Here is a 20,446-nt window from a genome sequence, read left to right as displayed (position 1 = left end):
TACTAGAAGTTAGAAGACTTTCTTACTGCTTAAAGCTGTCAGAGAAAAATTGTTATTGCATTAGAGAGGAGGAAGGAAAATGGCTCATGAGCACTCTGTTTCTAATTTTTAATCTGCTTTTGCAATATTGTAAACTTTGTAAGGTACAGAGCACCACTTCTTAGTTAATTAATTACTTCCTATAAGCCTGAGTAATTAATTCTTAAAGGAGTATTAATTTGCCATTGAACTTGGGGGAAGAAATTCTGTTCTTGATTGTGTTAAGTTTTGCCACTTATGTAACAAATTAGAAACAGGGTCAGAAGTAATTTAATATTAAGTATACAGTCACAAAGGGAAGAAGGCTCACTGAAGAAGCTGAAGAATCATTTGTAGATATGAGGTGCCTTCTGAATAAGGAGGGGAACTGTACTCTTTTAAGGTTAAAATTGCTATTTGACTTCCAAGGGATGATTCTATGGTTCCAAAGATTGAATTAGATGTGAGCTCATTCAGTCTGGGAAGAAAACAGTTTGTAGCTGTGATTACTGACTGAATTAATGGGAGATACTGAGACAGGCCTTACAGAACAGCAAAGAAGTCCTTGGCCCTAAGTCCAGTCCTTTGCCCCAGTAGTTCCCCTAACTTTAAAATAGCCATGCCACACATAATAGTTACATTTTAGAAAGAGTAATAGCTGTAGAGGTGCCCACAAGCTCACAAGAAGCAAAATCCACAAAAGAAGCAACAATAAAACACATACATAAAATACTTAAAAAAACAAAAGTCCCAATAAAACCCATGATCTGAGATGTACATACACATATGCCCAAAGTATTGATAGCAAGAAAGGCAAATTAGAGATCCTCATATAAGGAGGAAAATTTGATGCTAAAGGTATCACTTACATGTGGGGAACTTTTGACCAGAATATGGCTTTGGAAAAGTATTACTCTATTTCCTATTCAACAAGAACAGGGTAGGCAGGAGTTTGGGTGGGAGAGTTGGTACAGTACATTAAGAGGACATATTTATGTAAGTCAGTCTAGGAACTATAATGCAGTACAGGACATTTGGGTGAAAAACAGTGGAGGCAGAAATAGAAAAATGTCATCATTGGGATATAGGTTAGTGTGGGAAACATTGGTGATTGTCCTCCATTCTTGAAGAGGACCAAAATGATATCACTACGCTAGTATCAAGTTATAGTGTGTCTGACTGTGGCTGATCACACCAGTATGAACCCAGAAGGTTCTACCACAGGTCAGGTGCAAATAGTCCATGTGAACATTTGGGGGAGATTCTCTAAATTTACACATCTTGCATTTCTTTTGAGCTACTTCAATTCTGATTTGCTCATAGAGCGCAGGACCTTCTTAGATGTGGGCACACTATGCCGAAGGGTCCTGTGCCAGTGTCTCCCATGTCCCACAATTACAGAATTCTTCAGAGACCATGAGAGTGCCCTTGTATCACTTCTTCTGACCATACGTATGATTTGCTTGCCCTGTGTGAGTTCTCCGTAAAATAGTCTTTTAGATAAGAGTATGTTTGGCATTCAAACAGCAAAGGAAGCCATCAGATAAATAGAGATGGGGAGTTTAACTGTCTAGACATCTATTTGGAGGTGTGTCTCTGCCCAAAATAATAGCTAATAATAATAGCTGATAATAACAGTGTGTAGTGCTTACTGTTTATGAGTTGCTGTGCTAAGAACTTTACAATTATTATCTCATTTGATCCTCAGGACAACTCTGGGAGGTAGGTGCTATTATTATTCCCGTTTAACAGATAAGGAAACTAAGGCAAATAGAAGTTGTGACTTTCTTAATAATAAAGATCTGAGGTCAGATTTGAACATAGGTCTTCCTGACTCCAGGCCTGGCATTCTGCAGTTCATGATTTGATTTCTCAATGACAGCTTTAGCCTTCAAAGAATGTAGGAGTCACTAAGTGGAACTTTTTTATTCTGAACTTGACTCTCACCAAGTAGATGGAACTTGTAGCTGAAGTAAAAATGATGAGAACCCTTGAGAGGAAAGACCATTCCATCTCAGAATTTGGGAGAGAACAGGAAAGATGGGCATAGTCTGACCTGTGTCCTTGGGAGAGTCAATTTGGAAGAACTCGGAGAGGAAAGAGGAGCATCTCATACATTGAAATCCTATTAGGCATATGGTCCAGAAACAGTGGGAACCTTTTAAGAGTGAATTGAAGACAAAGATAAATGATTCCAATGAGGAAAAAAAGGGGGAGTTTTTATATAAAGAGCTTGGTTGGAGACTGTGGTACAGAGGAACAAGACCTTACTGGTCTTAGAGGACCTAGTTCTGAAGTTTACTACCTGTGTGGTCTTAGGAAGATAGGTCATTTAACTTTGCTAAGCCCCAGTTTCCTCATCTGTAACATGAAGGGATTGAACTAAACAGCCTCCAAGGCCCCTTTTTGTTCTCAATTCTTTGAAACTCATCAGGCCAAATGAGAATTAATAAAAAGTGTGACATGTGTCTGTAAAAAATATTATTAGGATTGTTGAAGCTCAGAATTAGCTGTAAGTACTTAGAAATGTTGAAGATGATGAAGACGTCTTTAGTTATTTTGGATGAGGCTCTGTAGGAGAGAAGAAAAAAACATATCCCATGTGTCAAAAAGGGATAACAATTCAGGTCAGTGAGCTTGAATTATATTCCTTGAAAAATGCTGAAGCATATAATTAAAGTATTACAGTGTTTTTAGAAAAGGAAGCAGTGATCACCAGGAGTGGGATTCCAGATAGGAGTTCATCTGAAAAAGACAGAAGACTATTGGTGAAGATATGATGTGGCCACCAAGTAGGAAGACCACTACTAAGCAAGTGTGATACTCTTACCATACAGTGCCCATTGCTAAATCACATTCATACTGTTGTTTTCAGTATTGGGCACTATTCCTTCCTGAAATGTAGGACTTTAATTATGTGTAGGGCCCCAGAAGAGTGTAACCAGTTATTAGTCGGTAAACATTTATTTAGCACCTACTACGTGCCAGGACTATGCTAAATAACTAACACTGGTGAAGGATGGCAAAGGGTATTGCCATCTGAGAATTTGTTGAAGGAATTGGGAATGTTTTGCCTGGAAAAGACTGAGGGGGCTCATGGTAATTCTCCTTAAGAATTTGCATGGCTTTTTTAGGTGGAAGATTCCTTCTAACTCTTATATTCTGCTTCTATGTGTTTCAGTCAACTTTGGATATTCTCTCATGCTTATTTATTAAATTTTCATGCTCCGTTGAGTTCCTAGCTTTTCTTTTCATAGTTTGGAGATGACCTTGTATTCCTGAAAGGTATTCCACTAGGAGCTCTTCTAGGTCCTTTTGAGGTTAAAGGAAGGGCATTCAGTATCATTGATCTGTCATGCACAAGCCTGCCTAGTTAAATTCATTGTGGCTCATTACCTGAAAGAAGGCATGGTAGTATCTGTGGTGTCTATTTTTTACTGTAGCAGCAATTAATGTAGCGCTCTGTATTAAGGGGCTGAGGGGATGGTTGCAGGTGAAAAGAGTACTCACAATGATAAAATTAAGAATCTTTAATTGTGTTGAAGTATGCTTGGAGATAAGGTCACATATAAGTATCTGCTTTCTTGGTATATACAGATTATTTAATTGCAGATATTTTAAAACCCAGGACATTTGTCCAAATGTGAATATATGCAGAAAGGTGAGATGAAAATAAACAATGGAAAAGGAAGTAGTCAATTTTTACCAGTCACATACATTTTCATAGAAGCAGTGAATGTCTGAAGGAAATTAGGTCAAGCTAGATAGCAAGCAGTTAGCAATTAAACCTTTTTTTTTTTTTTTTAGTAGTTTGAAAGTTACATCCATCCATGTGGTAACTTACCCCCTTCACAAGTTTAGTTTCAGCTTCTCTAAGCCTTTAAATGACTTCTTGAGTTGGTCTGGACACACATTTCATCATTTGTTAGATAATCTTCTGATCAAAGATTTAATGCTGGAAGTGACTGTAGAGATCCAGTCTAACCCACTCCTTTTATGGATTAGGTAGGAAACTGAGACCCAAAGTGGATAAGTAACTTAATGTCAGCACATGACAGGACCAAGTCAGAACTTGGACCGCCTGACTCCAAATTGCCAGTGGTCTTAGGATTGTCACCAAAAAATATGTGACTGATAAAACATTATCTCCGGTTAAAATTGGAGATTGTAATGGGGGGAGTGTGTTTGAAGAAAAGATTTTTCTTAGTATCTTGTCCCCCCCATCCTGTTCCCTTTCAAATTTTCACCACTTTTCCTTTTTAAACAAACACAATTTCGTAAACAACAGACTGAATAATAAAATATTCTTGTGCTGCTAAACTAATGGAAGCTGAAATAAAGGATTGTAATATGGTAACTCCTTGAAGAGGGATGGAAGTATGCAGCAATAAAGCCTTTTGACTATCCTTAGCTTCACAAAAAATGTTTAGTTCTTATTTTGATAGGTGATTGGCTTCTTTAGATTGAGCTACACTAACTTTTTAGCAAGTCTCACTTGAAGCCTTTCCAACTTTGCAAGCCCTGGCACACAAAGATCATTGTTTGTTGGCATAGACATGTAGAAAACTTAAGATTCTTGTGCTGGACTTTATGATGAAAAAGAAAACTCATACCATTCATTTCGATTTATATGCTAATGATCAACAAGGCAAGCACATAAAATTATGGGCAGAAAACTTGCACTCTTGTCAGGGCATTAGATAATGTACGTATATTTCAGATGGTATACAATGAAAGTGTACTCTGTATGATTTCTCTTAAATACAGGCTTCATGGAAAAAACATTTGTTGCTTTAAAATTTGCAAAGCCTTTTACATACAAAGTCTTGTACAGGATCCTTTAAAGGCAATACTGCAGGTATCAGCCACATATCACAAATGATGACACTGGGATTGACACATTAATCAACTTGCACAGGTTCATGTGGTTAGGAAACGTGAGAAAAATGATTCAAACTCAGGTCTTACTTTCTTCAAGTCCATTACTATATCCACTGAACTACTCTTGCCTTATCAAAAAAGAAGGAAATTTCAGTTTGTTATTAATTTATTGTGGCTTAGTTCCAGTATCACTTAGCCTTGTAATTATCTGAAGGAGATGGGCTTTTACTCCAGAAAATTTTTAGAACATGCCCTGAAGGTTGGAGAATTGGATTGTTAATTTGTGCTTCTTCACAAATAGGTCACTCCTCATTTGTACTTGGGGCTGTGACTTACTTTTAACTGGTAAACAATTGAATTTGCTGTATCTCTGCACAATGTCTGGCTCTTAATGATTGTTTATTGATTAATTGACTGAGTTTTGTCTCTAAACTGAGGTAGCCATCTTTTCTGTATTTATTTCCTGATCACTTATTGATTTGTTTACTGATTACCATTTTGTATATGTTCTGTAGTAAAATAGAGATGCTTTAATTTTAAGCTGTGAAAGTAAAGTCTAATAACCTCTAAATGTCTTTAAGACATAACATTTTTTTTTTCTTTGTAGGGATCGAGACCATTAATATTTCGGAAAACCATGTTTAATTCTACTGAGATCAAGCTTAAAAGTAAGTATAACAGTGAGGGGAATGACTTTTTTTCAGTAACTTTATGATGTTTTAATTTTGTTTGAAATCTTAACATTTGCAAGGCTGAATTTTTCCCAGTCACACAGTTCCCATAGTCATAATCTCATTAGCTGAAAATATCAGAGATGACTTTTCTATAAAACTTATGTCCTTCTTTCAATTACATATTGTTAGGAGAGACAGCATAGCAAAGCCCCAGCCAGACTGGGAATAAGGAAAACTGAGTTTTAGTCTCAGCCTTGCCATTAACTTGCTCTGGGATGTTGAATAGATGTCTTAATTTCTGTTTTTTTCAGCTGTAAAATGAAGAATTAGGTAATCTCTAAAGTTCTTTTCAGCCAGGGTCTCTTGATTGTAATCCTCTATTCTGTGTTGTTCCACAAGGACTTAGTGATATTTTTTTCTCTTAGTGGAAAGGAGCCTTGTGTTTTCTGCTATACTTCTTGTGTCTTTACCGATGGGAACATAGAAAATAATTGTACGATGATATAAGACTTGATGGATCAAATAGGTTATCCTTATAATAAGTTATACCTGTCACATTGGACCTAACAATATGCATTAGCAACATTTAAATTTTTGTAATATTTTAGTGAAGTTCTTTACTTTTTTGATTGAATAAATTCATTTTATTGAGTTAAAACATTAAACACTTCAAAATTACTTTAAAATACTAAATTTGAGTTTATGATTTACATTTTGAATATAAAATGAAATTCTTTCTTTCTAAACAGTTAAGTCATTCAGCTGTCCTGAACCTGTGAATTTCACCATAGAGTGGCATTTGAAATATCATGCATGTCGCAACTATTATACTAAGTTGGAAGTAAGTAAAACACAAATGGCTTAAGGATTGTATTGCTAATTAGGGTTGGTGGGAAGCAGGAGTGTAATGGAATATTAGAATATCAGATTAGGAGATAAGACCTTTACATATTTAATTTTATCAGGCAAACCCCTATCCCTAAAAGGTTTCCTCTTCATCTCTGCCTTTTTGGATCTTTATTGTCCTTCAAGACTGAATTTACCTGCTATAATTTCTTTGAAATTTCCCTGACTTCTCTGGTTCCCAGTTGTTACTGCTCTTTTCCTGCTCAGATTACTTTAGGTATTCCTAATCTGCGTATGTGTTGAACCTCACAGTAAAATATAAGCTCTTGAGGATAAAGGCATTTTTTTTTTGTCTTTGTTTCTTTGACGCCTAGCACAGTAGGTGCTTAATAGAGTTTGCATTATTTTCTCCACTTATTCAGTTAGAGATTTCAGATAAGTCAATTAAACTATCTTTTATGAATACAAGTCCCCAACTTCTTCACAAATATAATATAGGTAAGTTAAACTAATAAAAGTTTAAGAGAGTCACTTTTTCCCCAAACTTTAAAAATTAAGAATGGAAATCTTTAGTAAATACTTCAATTCCATAACAGGACCCAGTTAAGAGGGAAGAAATTCAGGAGAAAGAAGAGAAATAGTTAAGTGGAAAGGAGGGGGAGAAAGCTAGAGGAAGAATGAAAAAGGGATGGGAAAGATTAGCATTTCCTAACCTGCCTGACCCTAGATAATCTCAAATTCTTATCTGACCTCAAATCAGACCTTTCCATCTTTGACTGTATCCTTAAATTGATTCTTTTGCTAGTTTCTACCTATTGCTATGTTTAAATAATTTCTTATGACTGGCTTTGGAATTCCTAGTAAGTTTTTATCTTTCTGTTACTTTTAAAATATTATTATTAATATCTTCTGTTTTTAACATTGCTTGCTTTTCCAAATTTATATTGTCCCCTCTCCCCCAACTTCCTCTGTGATATTTTTAAGCTCATTGTTTTTAATTTTTTCCCAAGTAATTCCTGTATTTTCCTCCATTCTTCTAAAATTGAATAAATGTATGATGGAGTTAATTTTTGAAATTTACACAAGGGTATTGAATTTAATTGTATTATAACCATGGTGGTATATATAGAGAAAAAGTCCCTTTTTTGTATTTTAGCGTTCTCCTATTCTGTGGCTTTTGGGAATAGTATCACTAATAACTTAAAAACCTGTTGCATTTTCACAACTAAAATGATTTTTGAGGAGAGAAAAGTGGTCCAGTAGATGTATGACTTTGGAAATTTTTTTTTAAAAGCTACATTCCACTTAATCATTTATAAAGTACCATTAGGGAGAATGGTTCTAACTGCAAGAGAAGAGAAAGTTAATCAGTAAATGAACCTGAAGGCATATTTACCCATTAGTCTGAGAATTCTCCATTTCTGATAGGTACTCATTGTAGTTAAGTATCATTTATTAGTCATTTCTGTGTTTCTTGCTTATATGGCATGCGACAATATCTGTCCTACATTATGTACCCTAGTGTTTTAATATTTACGTTTAATGTGCATGATAATGTAAAGAATGATGGTTTTAATGATGTGGGCTCAAATTCTGCCTCTGACACTGACTGCGTGACCTTAGGAAAATTAGTTAACCTTCCCAATCCTCAGTTTCCTTATCTACAGCAAGGAAATGGTATCTATAGCACTTATCTCACAGGCAAGGCGAGGCAACAAGCATTTATTAAGCAGGGCGTGTGTGCCAAGCTCTGTGCTAAGTGTTAGGGTTACAGATACAAATTTTTAAAAGTCCCACCTTTTATAGAATTTATATTCTAATGTGGGGAGACAGCACATTAAAAAAAAAGAGCTGAAGTGGGAAATGTGTGTAGCGGAAGGCATATGTATGAGGGTGTGATGGCAAAGTTCAGAAAGTCAGAAGCACATCTGGGAGGGCGTAAAACAGGGCCAGCCTGGGCCATTCCTGGAAGGAAATCCTCAGTGGAAGGAGAGGACTGGCATAGTGAAGGGTTGTTCCTGGATGAGAGAGCCCTAGGTGCTGGGGGAGGTTCCTAAATGAGAAGGCAGGGGAATTATTGTAGCAATGAGGTCTGAACAGTCAGAATCCCCGTAAGGAAAGATTCAATGTGATGATGTATATATAAACTACTTTGTAAAACTCAGTGTACTATGTAAATGTCAGCTAATTTATTTTTTATAGAATTATAGAATTGGAAGTGGTTTCTTCTCAATGAATTTCCCTAGAAACATCACTCTCATTTAGAATTTACAAAGAGCAAAGTATTCCTCATAGGTAAAGTTTCTAGATGACTGTAGCTTGCCTTTCTAAAGAAATTATGGATATTTTTTATTTTTCTAACAACTCAGTTTCTAAATTTCTACCCTTCTCTGCTTTCCAGAGAGTTGTCCCTTTAACAAATAATAAAGAGAGAGAAACAAATTCAGGTCAGCCAAGTTAGCCTACATGTCAGGCAGGTCTAACAGTATATGCAGAATTCCACACCCAGTGTCTCCCTCCTTTGCAAAGAGGGGAAGGAGACATTTTCTCATCCTTTCTTTGTGACCCAGCTTGATCGCTGTAATTATATACTTCATTTAGTTTCTTGTTTTGTTCTTTTCATCGATGTTGTCATTTTTTTGTTTTCTCTGTATTTCACTTTGCAAGAATTTATCAATCTTCCCAGGCTTTTCTGTATTCTTCACATGTATTGTTCCATCCCATTACATTCGTATACCACAGTTTATTTAGCCATTCTCAAGTCAGTGGGTTGACTTTCTTTCTAATTACCACAAATACCACTAATAACTACAAAATGTGCTGCTTTGAATATTTTGGTGTATGCAGTCCCTGTCTTTCTAAATGAGGTCTGTCTAATTCAGGGTATTTGCTTAGCAATGAGATCTCTGGGTCACAGTATATGCGTATTTTTGTCACCTTCATATGGTTCCAAATTGCTTTCCAGAGTGGTTCAACCAGTTCATAGCTCCACCAACAGCATCTAAGTGTTCATATTTCAATAGCCCCTGTAACATTAACTGTTGTATCTTAGGTCATCTTGACCAATTTTCTGGATATTAGGTAAAACCTTAGCATTGTTTTGATTTATATCTCTTTTTTAGTGTTTTGGAGAAGTCTTTTGTATTGTTAATAATTGGCAATTCTTTTGAGAATGTTTATGTATCTACTGGGGGATGACTTTTGGTCTCATATGTCATGGCCAACAAACCATTATTTGACAGATTTTTTTTCCCCTCAAACAGCAATTTCCTTTGTTATTCTTGCTGGATTCATTTTTGTTTTGAAAAAGCTTTTCAGTTTCATGTAATCAACTATCTCTGCTTTTTTGTGATCTTCTCTGTCTTGTTTAGTTAAGAATTCTTCCGCTAGCCATAGCTGCAAAAGTTAGCTGCTGGGTGGGGAAATTGAGGGGAAAGGAGAGAATTTGGAACTGAAAATAAAACTGAATTATAACATTGTTGGATTGAGAAGGGGGAAGAGGAGGGAAAAAATTTAGGAGTTGTAAAAAAATAAAATTCAATAATTAAAAAGATGCTTGATCTGTTTTTCTTCTTTTAATATGAACTTATATAAATATTGCATTTTCAAGTCAAAATTGAACTACTTTTCATTGTTGTTAAATTTTGGTGTAGGATCATTTTAAGTAATTTAAACTTAAAATACTTGTTTCAGTTTACCTATGTCAATAAAGTTTTGAAACAATTCTAAATTTTATTTGGTAGGAACTGTTGGACAAAAACATACTTAGAAGTGATGAAGACTTCTGTGAAGATTATTTCAAAGGAAAACAATGTCGCAAGCAAAAAACTGAACATTTAAATTGTGACAGTGATTTGCAGATATTTCCTATGTTGAGTGTGAGTATGTTGTGAATTTCTTGAATATTGTATAACGGTTTTTTCTTTACAGTTAATGCAAATGTCAACAAATTTGTATTAGTACCAGAATCAGAAAGGGTTTTAATTTTCATAAGCTATTCACTTGAGTGCTCCTTTCTTACCACAACCTCCTTTACCCCTAATCTCTTCAGTTTTCTACTTCAGCTAAGGTAATTCTTGGAAGAGGTCTTAGAAGACCCTTGTTAATTTTGTTTCAGTCATTTCTGACTTTTCATGACCCTGTTTGAGGTTTTCTTGGCAAAGGTCCTGGAATGGTTTGCCATTTTCTTCACCTGTTCATTTTGCAAATAAGGAAACTGGGACCGACAGGGTTAAGTGACTTGCCCAGCTAGTAAGTGTCTGAGACCAGATTTGAATTCAGGTCTTCCTGACTCCAGACCTGGTGCTCTACCTACTGTGCCACTTAGCTGCCCTAGAAGACTCTAACCATCAGAAAAAAAAACAAAACAACCCAAAAAACATTTTTCATACTGCAGTACTTTAGACAGCAGCCTCTGTTAATTTTTTTATTGTACTTTCCCTTCCAAAAATGTGCCCAAAGGTTAGTTGTAACCTAATGCTTATCCAGGCACCTCCATTAGCAGCTTTGCAAGGCTCATTGTGAAAATTCTTTGCTCCCTAAATGCCTCTTCTCTTGTCTCACTTTAATTCCAGCACCCCCAGCCAAATAGAGAGCCACAGGGAGAGGCCTTGGTCATCCCTTTGTCTTCATTATAATTGAGTCTTTTCTTTCTGTCCCTAAAAGGCAGATCCATCATCAGTTTATAAATTAGCTTGGTTTTTTTTTGGGGGGGGAGGGGAAGAATATGCACATACACACACATGCACAGATTTATAGCTCTGAAGGTTTTATTGTAAAAAAAAAAGTCATTTTTTCTTTATGTTCAGATTTTATTTCAGTACTTATTTTTCACACAAAATGTGTGTATATTATTAGCTTTTAAGCAACTGTAAGTCCATATTCTCAATCATTGTGTATTATCTGTTTTAAATGGTCCAAAACTCATAAAGGTTGCAAAAGAACTTCAAGAGAATGTATGATCCCTGCTCATGATCATTCCAAAGTCTCATAAGTGGAGATTTTTCCATTCTTTTTTTCAGTGAAAGGAATAATTGTTAAATCTAGTACACTATGGCATACTAAACCTCTAGTCTTCTCTTAAATGTTAAATCCCTGTTCCTTTAAAATTTCCTTATAAATTCCACCAATTCAAACTTCTTAATTATTTTAAGTGTCATTTTATTATTTTGCCCTGTTAAAATATGAGGTTTCTATAAAGCAGCTAGATAGTGCTATGTGTTGTTGGGGAAAACACATCAGTTAACACATTTAATTGTAGGCTTAGATAATAATAGCAGCACTTTATTTTGTCCTCTTTTATTCAGCTTACCCTTTGGGATTCTTAGATATTTTATATAGAGAGAGATTCCCCTTCTGGTATGTGTTATCTCTGACAACTGTTGGTTTTATTCCTTTCAGAAAGTACTGAAAATAGTTCTTATTTTGGGTTGGCCTTGTTGATCTCAATCATCTATTCTCTTTTTTAGAGTAAAGAACTGACAGTAGTAAATATGAAAAAACTTCCAGTCTTACAAGGATCAATGGTAAATTTTATTTTCATTTGTTCTTAAACCAAAGATACAGTACAGTAGGACTCCTAGAAAAATCTAATACTGATAGATAGTTTCATTTTGTTGAGTTGTAATTATACGTGTTTGGGGTTGAGGAGGCAGAATAACTGGTTTGCAAGTGGAATGACTAGAATTGGGATTATTTAAATGAAGATGTATTGTATGTATTATATCTACATCAATCCCACTTTCTTTTGTGTATTATTTTAAAACCATCTTTAAAATTTCATTTGATGATCTTAGTATAACACATCTCTCTGGTTTCTATATTGTTACTTCTCTGCCTTTTACCTTTTGCTCATAACGAACGGAGGAAAAAATATAAACCAGATGATGGAGATATTTAAGTTCATAGGAATGGATCAGAAATGGCAGTAAAGAGAACAGAGGAAACAGAAATGGAGAGTGCAGAGAGAAGGGGGCAAGGAAAAGTAACATTCATGTAGAATTACAGCAGAGCGATGATTCAGAGAAGGGTCAATGTAGGAGAATCTTGTAGCCATGAAATTCAGAGCTAAAAACAGGACCTTAGAGATCAATCTAATCCAATCCTTCATTTTATAAATGAGACCCAGAAAAGACATTTCCTCAAATACACAAGATATAACAAGTTATTAACATAACAAGTGGTGGACCTGAAATCTGAACCCAGTTTGTTGTGGTTCCAAATGCTGTCTTTTCTACCCCACTCCTTTTCTTAGAATAAAATGTGTTTGTCATTTGCCTTTAATCTAGATAGGTTCTTCATAAATTCTCTGAACCATTTTTTAAAAAGACATGTTTTAGAAAAAATACGTGTTGACATTAGCTACCAAAAAAGGAGGTATGTATAGAAAGATGGCATTTAGAGAGAAAGCTTTTTTGCTCAGTGTGGTAGTAAAGAATTGGAGCAAAGATTTACTTGAATAAAACAGATATTTGATATTTTCATCATCAGTCTAGCTTCTCCCCTTTATGTTTGCTACACTAAAAGCAAATCCAAGCAAGAGCTAATACTTGTTTTAAAAGTTAAGGAGCAAATAGTTGCCATTTTAAATGGTCATTTCCTTTTGCCATAAAAGGATTTTTTCTATTTTATAGGATGATGTTGTAGCCACAACATGGAGGGATGGACCACATCTCTTTATTATTTCTTTTAAAACAGAAAAGGAAGACACAAACTGGAATTTGAATGGTACAGTTGTTTAACTAAAAACTTGTTTCTTGTGTTCAAAATATTCTGTTTCTTATTCTAAGTATAACTGTTAGTAAAACACCATTTAAAAGTTACTCATGCTTTAGAAAGTGATTATTGTTTTTGGAATGGCTTTAAATTTCTAAGATGAAAGTCTTATGCTTTTCCTAAGGGCAAATTTGTATTATATTTTAAAGAAGTATTTTAATTTATTTTTGAATTATCTAAGAAACTTAATTTTCCAGTAAAAAAGATAGTTTAAAATTTAAAACCTTATAGTTGTCTATTAAGTTCACTCCACACTTGCAAATTTCAAAATTTTTAATGAGAATAGTATTTTGGAGAAGATTGTCAGATATGATGAGATCTTCAGGAATTTCAGAATTTTATTATATTGAATGTTTCTAGTGGGCATCATTGGGCCCTTCCATAGTTTTGATTTCATAGAAATTTATTTGGTAAAGAAATACATTGACTTCTACATGAGATTTTATTTCCTTTCAGCAAACAGTTACTGGAGGCAGGTAGGTAGCTCTGTGGATAGGTTTAAATCTGGCCGCACATACTCACTAGCTGTATTATTCTGGGATACTCATTTAACCTCTGTTTGCCTTAATCCACTGGAGAAGGTGATGGCAGACCCCTCCAGCATCTTTGCCAAGAAAACTCCACATGGGGTTACAGAGAATTAGACATGACTGAAAAAACTGAACAGCAACAACGGTGATGACAAAACATTTACTGAGAACCCATCTTATATCGATATAGTTACTTGCATGTGGCATATGTTTAATAAATATGAACATGGATGAAACATAATATTATCTCTGTCTTCAGGAGATTTCAAGGCTCGTTGGGGAGATAAATTGGTTCAGCAAATAACTTTACTGGATCTCTCATTTTTTAAATATTGGTACTACTTCCAGCATAGCTAGAATGTCTTTCACCTTTTTATCCTTTGTGATTTTTGTCCTTATCTTTCTAGAAACCTTGCATATCAGATATATACCTGATTGCCTAGGGGCTTTCATCTTGTCCTCTTAATATGTTATGAGTGCTAGTAGAACATTTGGGTTGTCTAGATGTTATCCTTCACTCTTACTTTATAAATTTATGTCCAGTTTAATAATGTTTGCCATAGGTTATGTCTCATTGGCATAGACCTTTGAGAACCCACAATTACCTCCATGTTGCAGTGAGACAGCAGTTAATATGTCTATAGAGTAGAATTACACAAATGAGAATGGAAATGCAGAAGAAGGGTTGTAGAAACTGAGTTTAGAGAGGAGCTATTTCCTGCTTCTGGTGATGCATGTAGAGCATACCATAATGCCATTAGGAATCCAGAAGGAATTGCTAAGTATTGTAAAATTTTTGTCAAGAAACTGAAGACTTTAGCACCATAAATGGGGTTTTGTTAGTGCTGCTAATCTAAAGCTATAGGAAAGTTGAAGATTTGGGAAGTGAAGATCTAGTTAAAAATACAGATTTGAAATGTGATTGAATTTCTGGTCACTGGTTCAAAATACAGGAGTGACTAGTTCCTGGCCACGGATGGAGTGTACCTAATAATACCTGCTAAAAATGGATCTACTTGTAGTCTTATAAATCTAATCACAAGGGCTTTAAACTTAAATGGAGTAGAAAGAGAGAGAATTACCTTCATAACCTCCAGCCTTATACTTTGATCATTTCTATAATGTAAAAATAAAACTAGTAGTAGAGATATTCAGAACTTCATAAAAGACAACCCAAGAAAGGAGCCAGAAATAAAATGTGTGGCTTTAGATTAGTATTTTGTATAAAGTAGGAGAACAAGGCGAGGTAGAAATTATAAAATGAGAAGGGAAATAGGACATCTTGAGTATTTCTGAGATTTGATAAGATGAGACCTATGGAAGGATATCATTATGGAAGTGTACGGTCAAACTATATGGAAGTGTAAAAGAAACTGGATAAGGAACAGGCAACACAGATATAGGAAGTGTACTAAAGTGAGGGAAACCTAGTGATCAGAGAGAGGGAAGCAAGGAGAAGGACATTTGGATGAATTTGAAAAGAGGCAGAAAAATAAAGAATATTGTTAATGACCAAACTGCAGAATGCCTGGAAAAAAAATAGCTAAAGCATTTTGGGAATCGGTAATCAGGCTTGTCTGGGAGGCATGATTTTTTTATGATTCAGAACTAAAATTATCTAGATATTTGTTGGAGATCTCCCTGCCTTACAACAGTGTAGCTAATGATTTCTTGGAATACTTTAATGATAATTTCATCCATCAAAAGGTGGATGAACCCATGAGAAGAACTTCAGTTCTGAGCCTGATTCTTATCAGTAAGGAGGTGTGTTAGCTGGGGGATGTCACAACTTTATCTTAAAATTTTTGATTAAGAATGAGAGGAAAACTATGCAAAGTCTGACATGTAACTTAGGCTTTTGGAGGTCAGATTTCAAAGGTTTGGTAGAATCTCATGGCCCAAAATTCTGTTGGGGAAGTACTCCCAGGAGGGGTGGAAAGTTCTCAAAAGTGAAATTCTGAAGATTTTAAAGAGAAACAATTTTAATGAAAAGGAAAGGGTAAAGTTCTCTAAAAACATTAATGTGAATGTCCAGAGAACTCACAAACCAACTTAGGTTTTTAGAAAGATAAAAACAAGGAAAAGTCAGAAAAGAATGAATATGGAAGTGATCTTTGAGAAATAGTGTCAATAGCACTTGAGCTCAGGGTGAGCTGAGGCTCTCAGAAAGTAAAGGAAAACAAAAAGGGTAGGAACAGAAAGGAGAGGAGACTCCAAGAAGGGACAGGAACGCTGCCTTCGTGGATTGAGGAAATGATAGACATGGTGATGAAGGACCAGATCAGACTCACTTTTGTTTTTACTTTCTCTACCAAGGAGAATAATCTTTGGATGGAAAAGGACAGAACAAAAATACCTGATAGAAAATTGAAACTCAAAATAAATGGGAAGGTAGTAAGAGTGAATGTATTTGTCTTGATGAATTTGTCAACAGATTTAGATGAACTGTGTGTGTACTAAAGAAATAGCATATACATGAAAGCTATTGTCATTGATCTTTGAAACATTTTATGAGACTGGAGAAGAACAAATGTCCTAATTTTTTTTAAGGGAAAAAATTGTATACAAACTGTAGGCCACTGAACATGCTTTTGATTCCTGTCCAAATTCTTGATGTAGCAATAGGATTTAATTTGTTCTGCTTGGCTTCAGAAGTAGAAACAGGAAAAATAAGTAGAAGCCACAGAGAGGTGTATTTAGGTATGATATAAAGAAAAATCTTTTTAACAGAATTGCTGAAAAGTGGAATATGCTACCTCTGGAAACTGGATTCTTCCTTGCAGATGTCTTCCAACCAAGGCAGAATATTGTAGATGCATTTTTTTTCAAGTATAGATGATACCAGTAGCACTCTGAGGTCTCGTCCAACTCTTGATCCTGTAATTGTGAGAGAGCCAAAGAAGGAGAGATCACATCTGACTTGGAGGAGCAGTGAAGACTTTAATGGTTGAATTGACATCTAATTTGATCTGAGCTTTCAAGCATGAGAAGACTTTCAGTGGGTGGATATTGGAGTGTGTAGTAGAGACAAAGGGAAGAAGCATAACAGCAGCAAAGTATTGGATATGTAGTAAAAAGAAATGTGGTTTGTTCTTTTGGTTCTAGCATGTACCATGAGAAGGAAAACAGTGGAGATAAGGCCAAAAAGTTGATGAGGGGCTTTTGTGTTTGGTTGAGGATTTGGGATCTTATTTGGTAGGCAGGGAGGGTTATGCTGTTGGAAATCTTTAAGCACTACTGTGACATGATTAGAGCTATCCCTAAGAAGAGTGTTATGAGGAGAAGGTACATTAGATTGGCCCAGGAAGGGACTGGGGCTCTGGAAATTAGTTCAGAACCAAATGCAGTATTCTAGATGAGATTTAACGGGTTAATATGTGTGTTCATCCTTCATTGCCGAAGAAGACCATGCCATCATAGAAATAATAACATGACTTACACTTGTTTTGAGTGAAGGAGGGCTGTGCAGGTCACCAGCCTCACTTCTCCTCCAGAGCCATCTGAATCCAGTGACCAGATATTCTTCAGGATGACTGGAGATGACCCAGGATGAGGCAATTGGGGTTAAGTGACTTTCCCAAGATCACACAGCTAATGAATGTCAAGTGTCTGAGGTGAGATTTGAACTCAAGTCGTCCTGGCTCCTGCACTGGTGCTGTATCCACTGTACCAGCTAGCTGCCTAATGGGTTAATGTAATGGCAGCGGGAATGGAAAGGAAGGAACAGATATGAGAGATGTGAGAGAGAGAACCAACAGGACTTGGTGACTGACTGCATATGGAGAGGGAGAAGAAGTGATGGATGATTGAGAATATGATGCCATCAGTGGAAATACTCAAGTTCAGAGCAAACTAAGTTTTGGGAAAAGATCATTTGGTTTTGGACATGCTCGGTTTGAATTAGGTCCAGGCAAGATATCAGAGTCAAGATACCTAGGAGGCAATTGGAGCTTGTGGTCTGGAGCTCAAGAGAGAGCTTGTGACTGAAAAGTCAGCCCTGTTGAGGTATAGAAAAGAATACTGAGGATGGAAACTCAGTGACACCAACATTTAGTGGTGGAACAGGGGGAAAGCAACTAGAAATAGAGATAAAAGAAGCAGTCAGAGCGGATGTGGATTAAAGCTAGATCATGAGTCTGAAGAGCAAGTAGGTAGTAAGAAATTAAAAGCAACAAGTATAGACTAATCTTTTATGGTGAAAGGAAGGCAAGAAATGAGATGAATGAATAAAAAGACTGAAAGAATTAAGGAGAATGAGTAAATCGTTTAACATTGGCTCTTGTTGCTACTTTACTTTGGGATAGGAAGGAGTACGGTATTAAAAAATGGGTGAAACTTGTGGTTTTTGAAGATTAAAAGTCTTTCTGCTAATTCTAGCTCCTTTACTTCAGTTAGTTTTTCAAATACTTATTCTCTCTTACCTATCCTCTGCCATTAAATATCCTAAGAGTAGGAAAGCATTGGCAACATTACATTAGCTGCTGGGAGAGATCCAAAAGGATAAGACTAAAAGCTTGGTCTCATCATTCGAAGAAAAGGCATAGGCGTGAAATAGATAATGTTCTAAAACCTACTTTTCTTGGATTTAGGCATGCAGAATGCATAATTATGCTTCCTGTTGTAAATGATACAGCTATCTGGTTATAAACAAATTTGACTGAACTCAATTGACCTAGCATGGGTCAGATTATTGAATTAGTCTGTCAAATAAGTAATTGTCGAATACTGTATTGTTATATTTACCATTGTGTTAGATGAAATATAGTATAGGTTTTTATGCATTTGAATGAAAGAAAAAGTATTACGTATTTATTATGTGCCAAATAATGTGCTGGTTAAGAAGAGCAAGATAGTCCCTCCTCTCTGGGAACTCACATTTTCCTTGGGGGGATCATGGTGCACATAGGAAGGTGGAGCTACAGGGAGGAGGATGTGCAGGGACTTATGTCATCTGGGAAATGGGTTTGTTTTAAATAGCTTATCAAAAGAAATTGATAGAAAACCTGTTTGTTTTTTTCCCCACCAGTTTCTCTTTCGATGGTGGGCCTTCATGGATATATCTCTGCATCAGAGTGGCCTTTAATGATTGTAAGTAGGAGAGTAAATAAAAACCAACAACTGGTGGAATGTTGATGTTAGCAACAGAGAGGTCATCTCTGACTCCCTCTCATTTTACAGATGAGGTAGTTGAGATCTTGAGAGTTGAAATGGCTTTCCTAGAATCTCTCATCAAGTGTCTTATTTTGTCAGTACTCATCCATCTTTAGTTCCAAAGTACCAAAAATGTAGCAAGTAACAGAATGATATTTGAACAGAGAAAAGCCAGCCTTAAGAGAATTAAGGCTTACATGATCCTTTTCTTTCCTTTTCTTTCTACAGTTTTACATGGTGATGTGCATTATTTACATTTTATATGGTGTACTCTGGCTAATGTGGTCTGCCTGTTACTGGAAGGATTTATTAAGGATTCAGTTCTGGATTGCTGCTGTTATTTTCCTGGGAATGCTGGAAAAAGCAGTATTTTATGCGGAATATCAAAATGCCAATACCACAGGACTGTCTTGTAAGTTGCTGATCTATTATATAAATGATATATGAGGTATTTGGCTGGGTGGGTTCTAGAGACCTTCTGACTTCTGTTAGTCACTATAATAAATATGGGAAAGGAAGGAGTTGAAGGGGAACCATGTGGACCTTTGAATAGAAGTTGGATCTATGGTTTCATATGTTCCCCACCATTGTAATTTTCTAGCACAGCTTGGTTAACCACTTGTTGGGTGTGTTGTGGTGGAAATTCTTTAGGTATGAGTTGGATTAGTTGGCACCTAAGTTCCTTCTAATTCTAAAATTCTGGAATTTTATGATTCCTTTATTATTTCCATCCCTTAAATAAAATTCTAGTTCACTGTTGTGGATCCCAGAGTAACTTATTAGCTGAAATAATTTTTTGTTGGTGAAAATTAGAGATTTTTTGAGTCAGTGACCTTCTACTTCTACTTGCTTACTTTTCCCTTTCTTTTTTCACTATAACAAGGAATCCACTTTATTTTAGTAGCATTGCAACTGTATAGTATTCACATACTCCCAGTTTTTCACTTTTATAAGGGTTACTGTGCCCGGGAGGGCTCACAGATGACAAGTTGGAGAAAGAGTTGACCAAATCTAGTTGAAGAAATGGGAATTCTTGAATATGGAGAATTGCTTCTAGTTCACTATTTTGTATCAGAAGTGATTTGTTTCCTTTTCAGCCCAAGGTTTATTAATGTTTGCTGAATTGATTTCTGCGATTAAGAGGACGCTAGCACGGCTCCTGGTTATTATTGTGAGCTTGGGCTATGGCATTGTCAAGTAAGTATTAGGTGTTATTACAGCCATCCTGCCTCTGAATTTTCCATTTAATAATGCCAGCACTTTCCCAGTCAGACTTAAATATTTCACTTTTTGACTTGAGCCTCCCTCATCCTCTAATTCATTCCCAGTCCTATTGCATCTGCCCTTCCTTTTCACTCTCATTACTGCTCACCTGTTGTAGGGTTCTTTCCCTCTGGCTTGGCCATTTGCAATTGTTTCTTAACTGATCTTCCTGCTTCCATATTGCTAATATAATCTTCATAGATATAGCTTTGCCAGACTAATGCTCTCCTCAAAAACCTGCCATTCATTTTGTAAAGTCTTCCACATTGTTCTTTGATATATATTTGCATGCATGTTTTATCCCATGTT

The 20,446-nt window shown here is 35.8% G+C and overlaps 1 protein-coding gene across 3 annotated transcripts in view; it reads left to right on the top strand.

The window, feature by feature from the left end:
- The window catches only part of TMEM87B (transmembrane protein 87B), a 57,332-nt gene that overhangs the window by 6,564 nt on the left and 30,322 nt on the right, over positions 1 to 20,446 (top strand). For 2 of the 3 annotated variants that reach the window (XM_072634679.1, XM_072634680.1), the window contains exons 2-9: positions 5,507 to 5,567; positions 6,323 to 6,414; positions 10,163 to 10,297; positions 11,888 to 11,944; positions 13,052 to 13,145; positions 18,750 to 18,811; positions 19,103 to 19,286; positions 19,972 to 20,071. In XM_072634679.1, coding sequence (XP_072490780.1) covers positions 5,507 to 5,567; positions 6,323 to 6,414; positions 10,163 to 10,297; positions 11,888 to 11,944; positions 13,052 to 13,145; positions 18,750 to 18,811; positions 19,103 to 19,286; positions 19,972 to 20,071 — 785 coding nt within the window. The remainder of the gene's footprint in view (positions 1 to 5,506; positions 5,568 to 6,322; positions 6,415 to 10,162; positions 10,298 to 11,887; positions 11,945 to 13,051; positions 13,146 to 18,749; positions 18,812 to 19,102; positions 19,287 to 19,971; positions 20,072 to 20,446) is intronic. The other variant, XM_072634681.1, reaches the window with a different exon arrangement.

This window comes from Notamacropus eugenii, chromosome 1 (genome assembly GCF_028372415.1).
Source record: "Notamacropus eugenii isolate mMacEug1 chromosome 1, mMacEug1.pri_v2, whole genome shotgun sequence".
Lineage (NCBI taxonomy): Eukaryota > Metazoa > Chordata > Mammalia > Diprotodontia > Macropodidae > Notamacropus > Notamacropus eugenii.
Note: the sequence above shows the minus strand (reverse complement) of the source record. Positions and strands in the feature narration are given on the sequence as shown.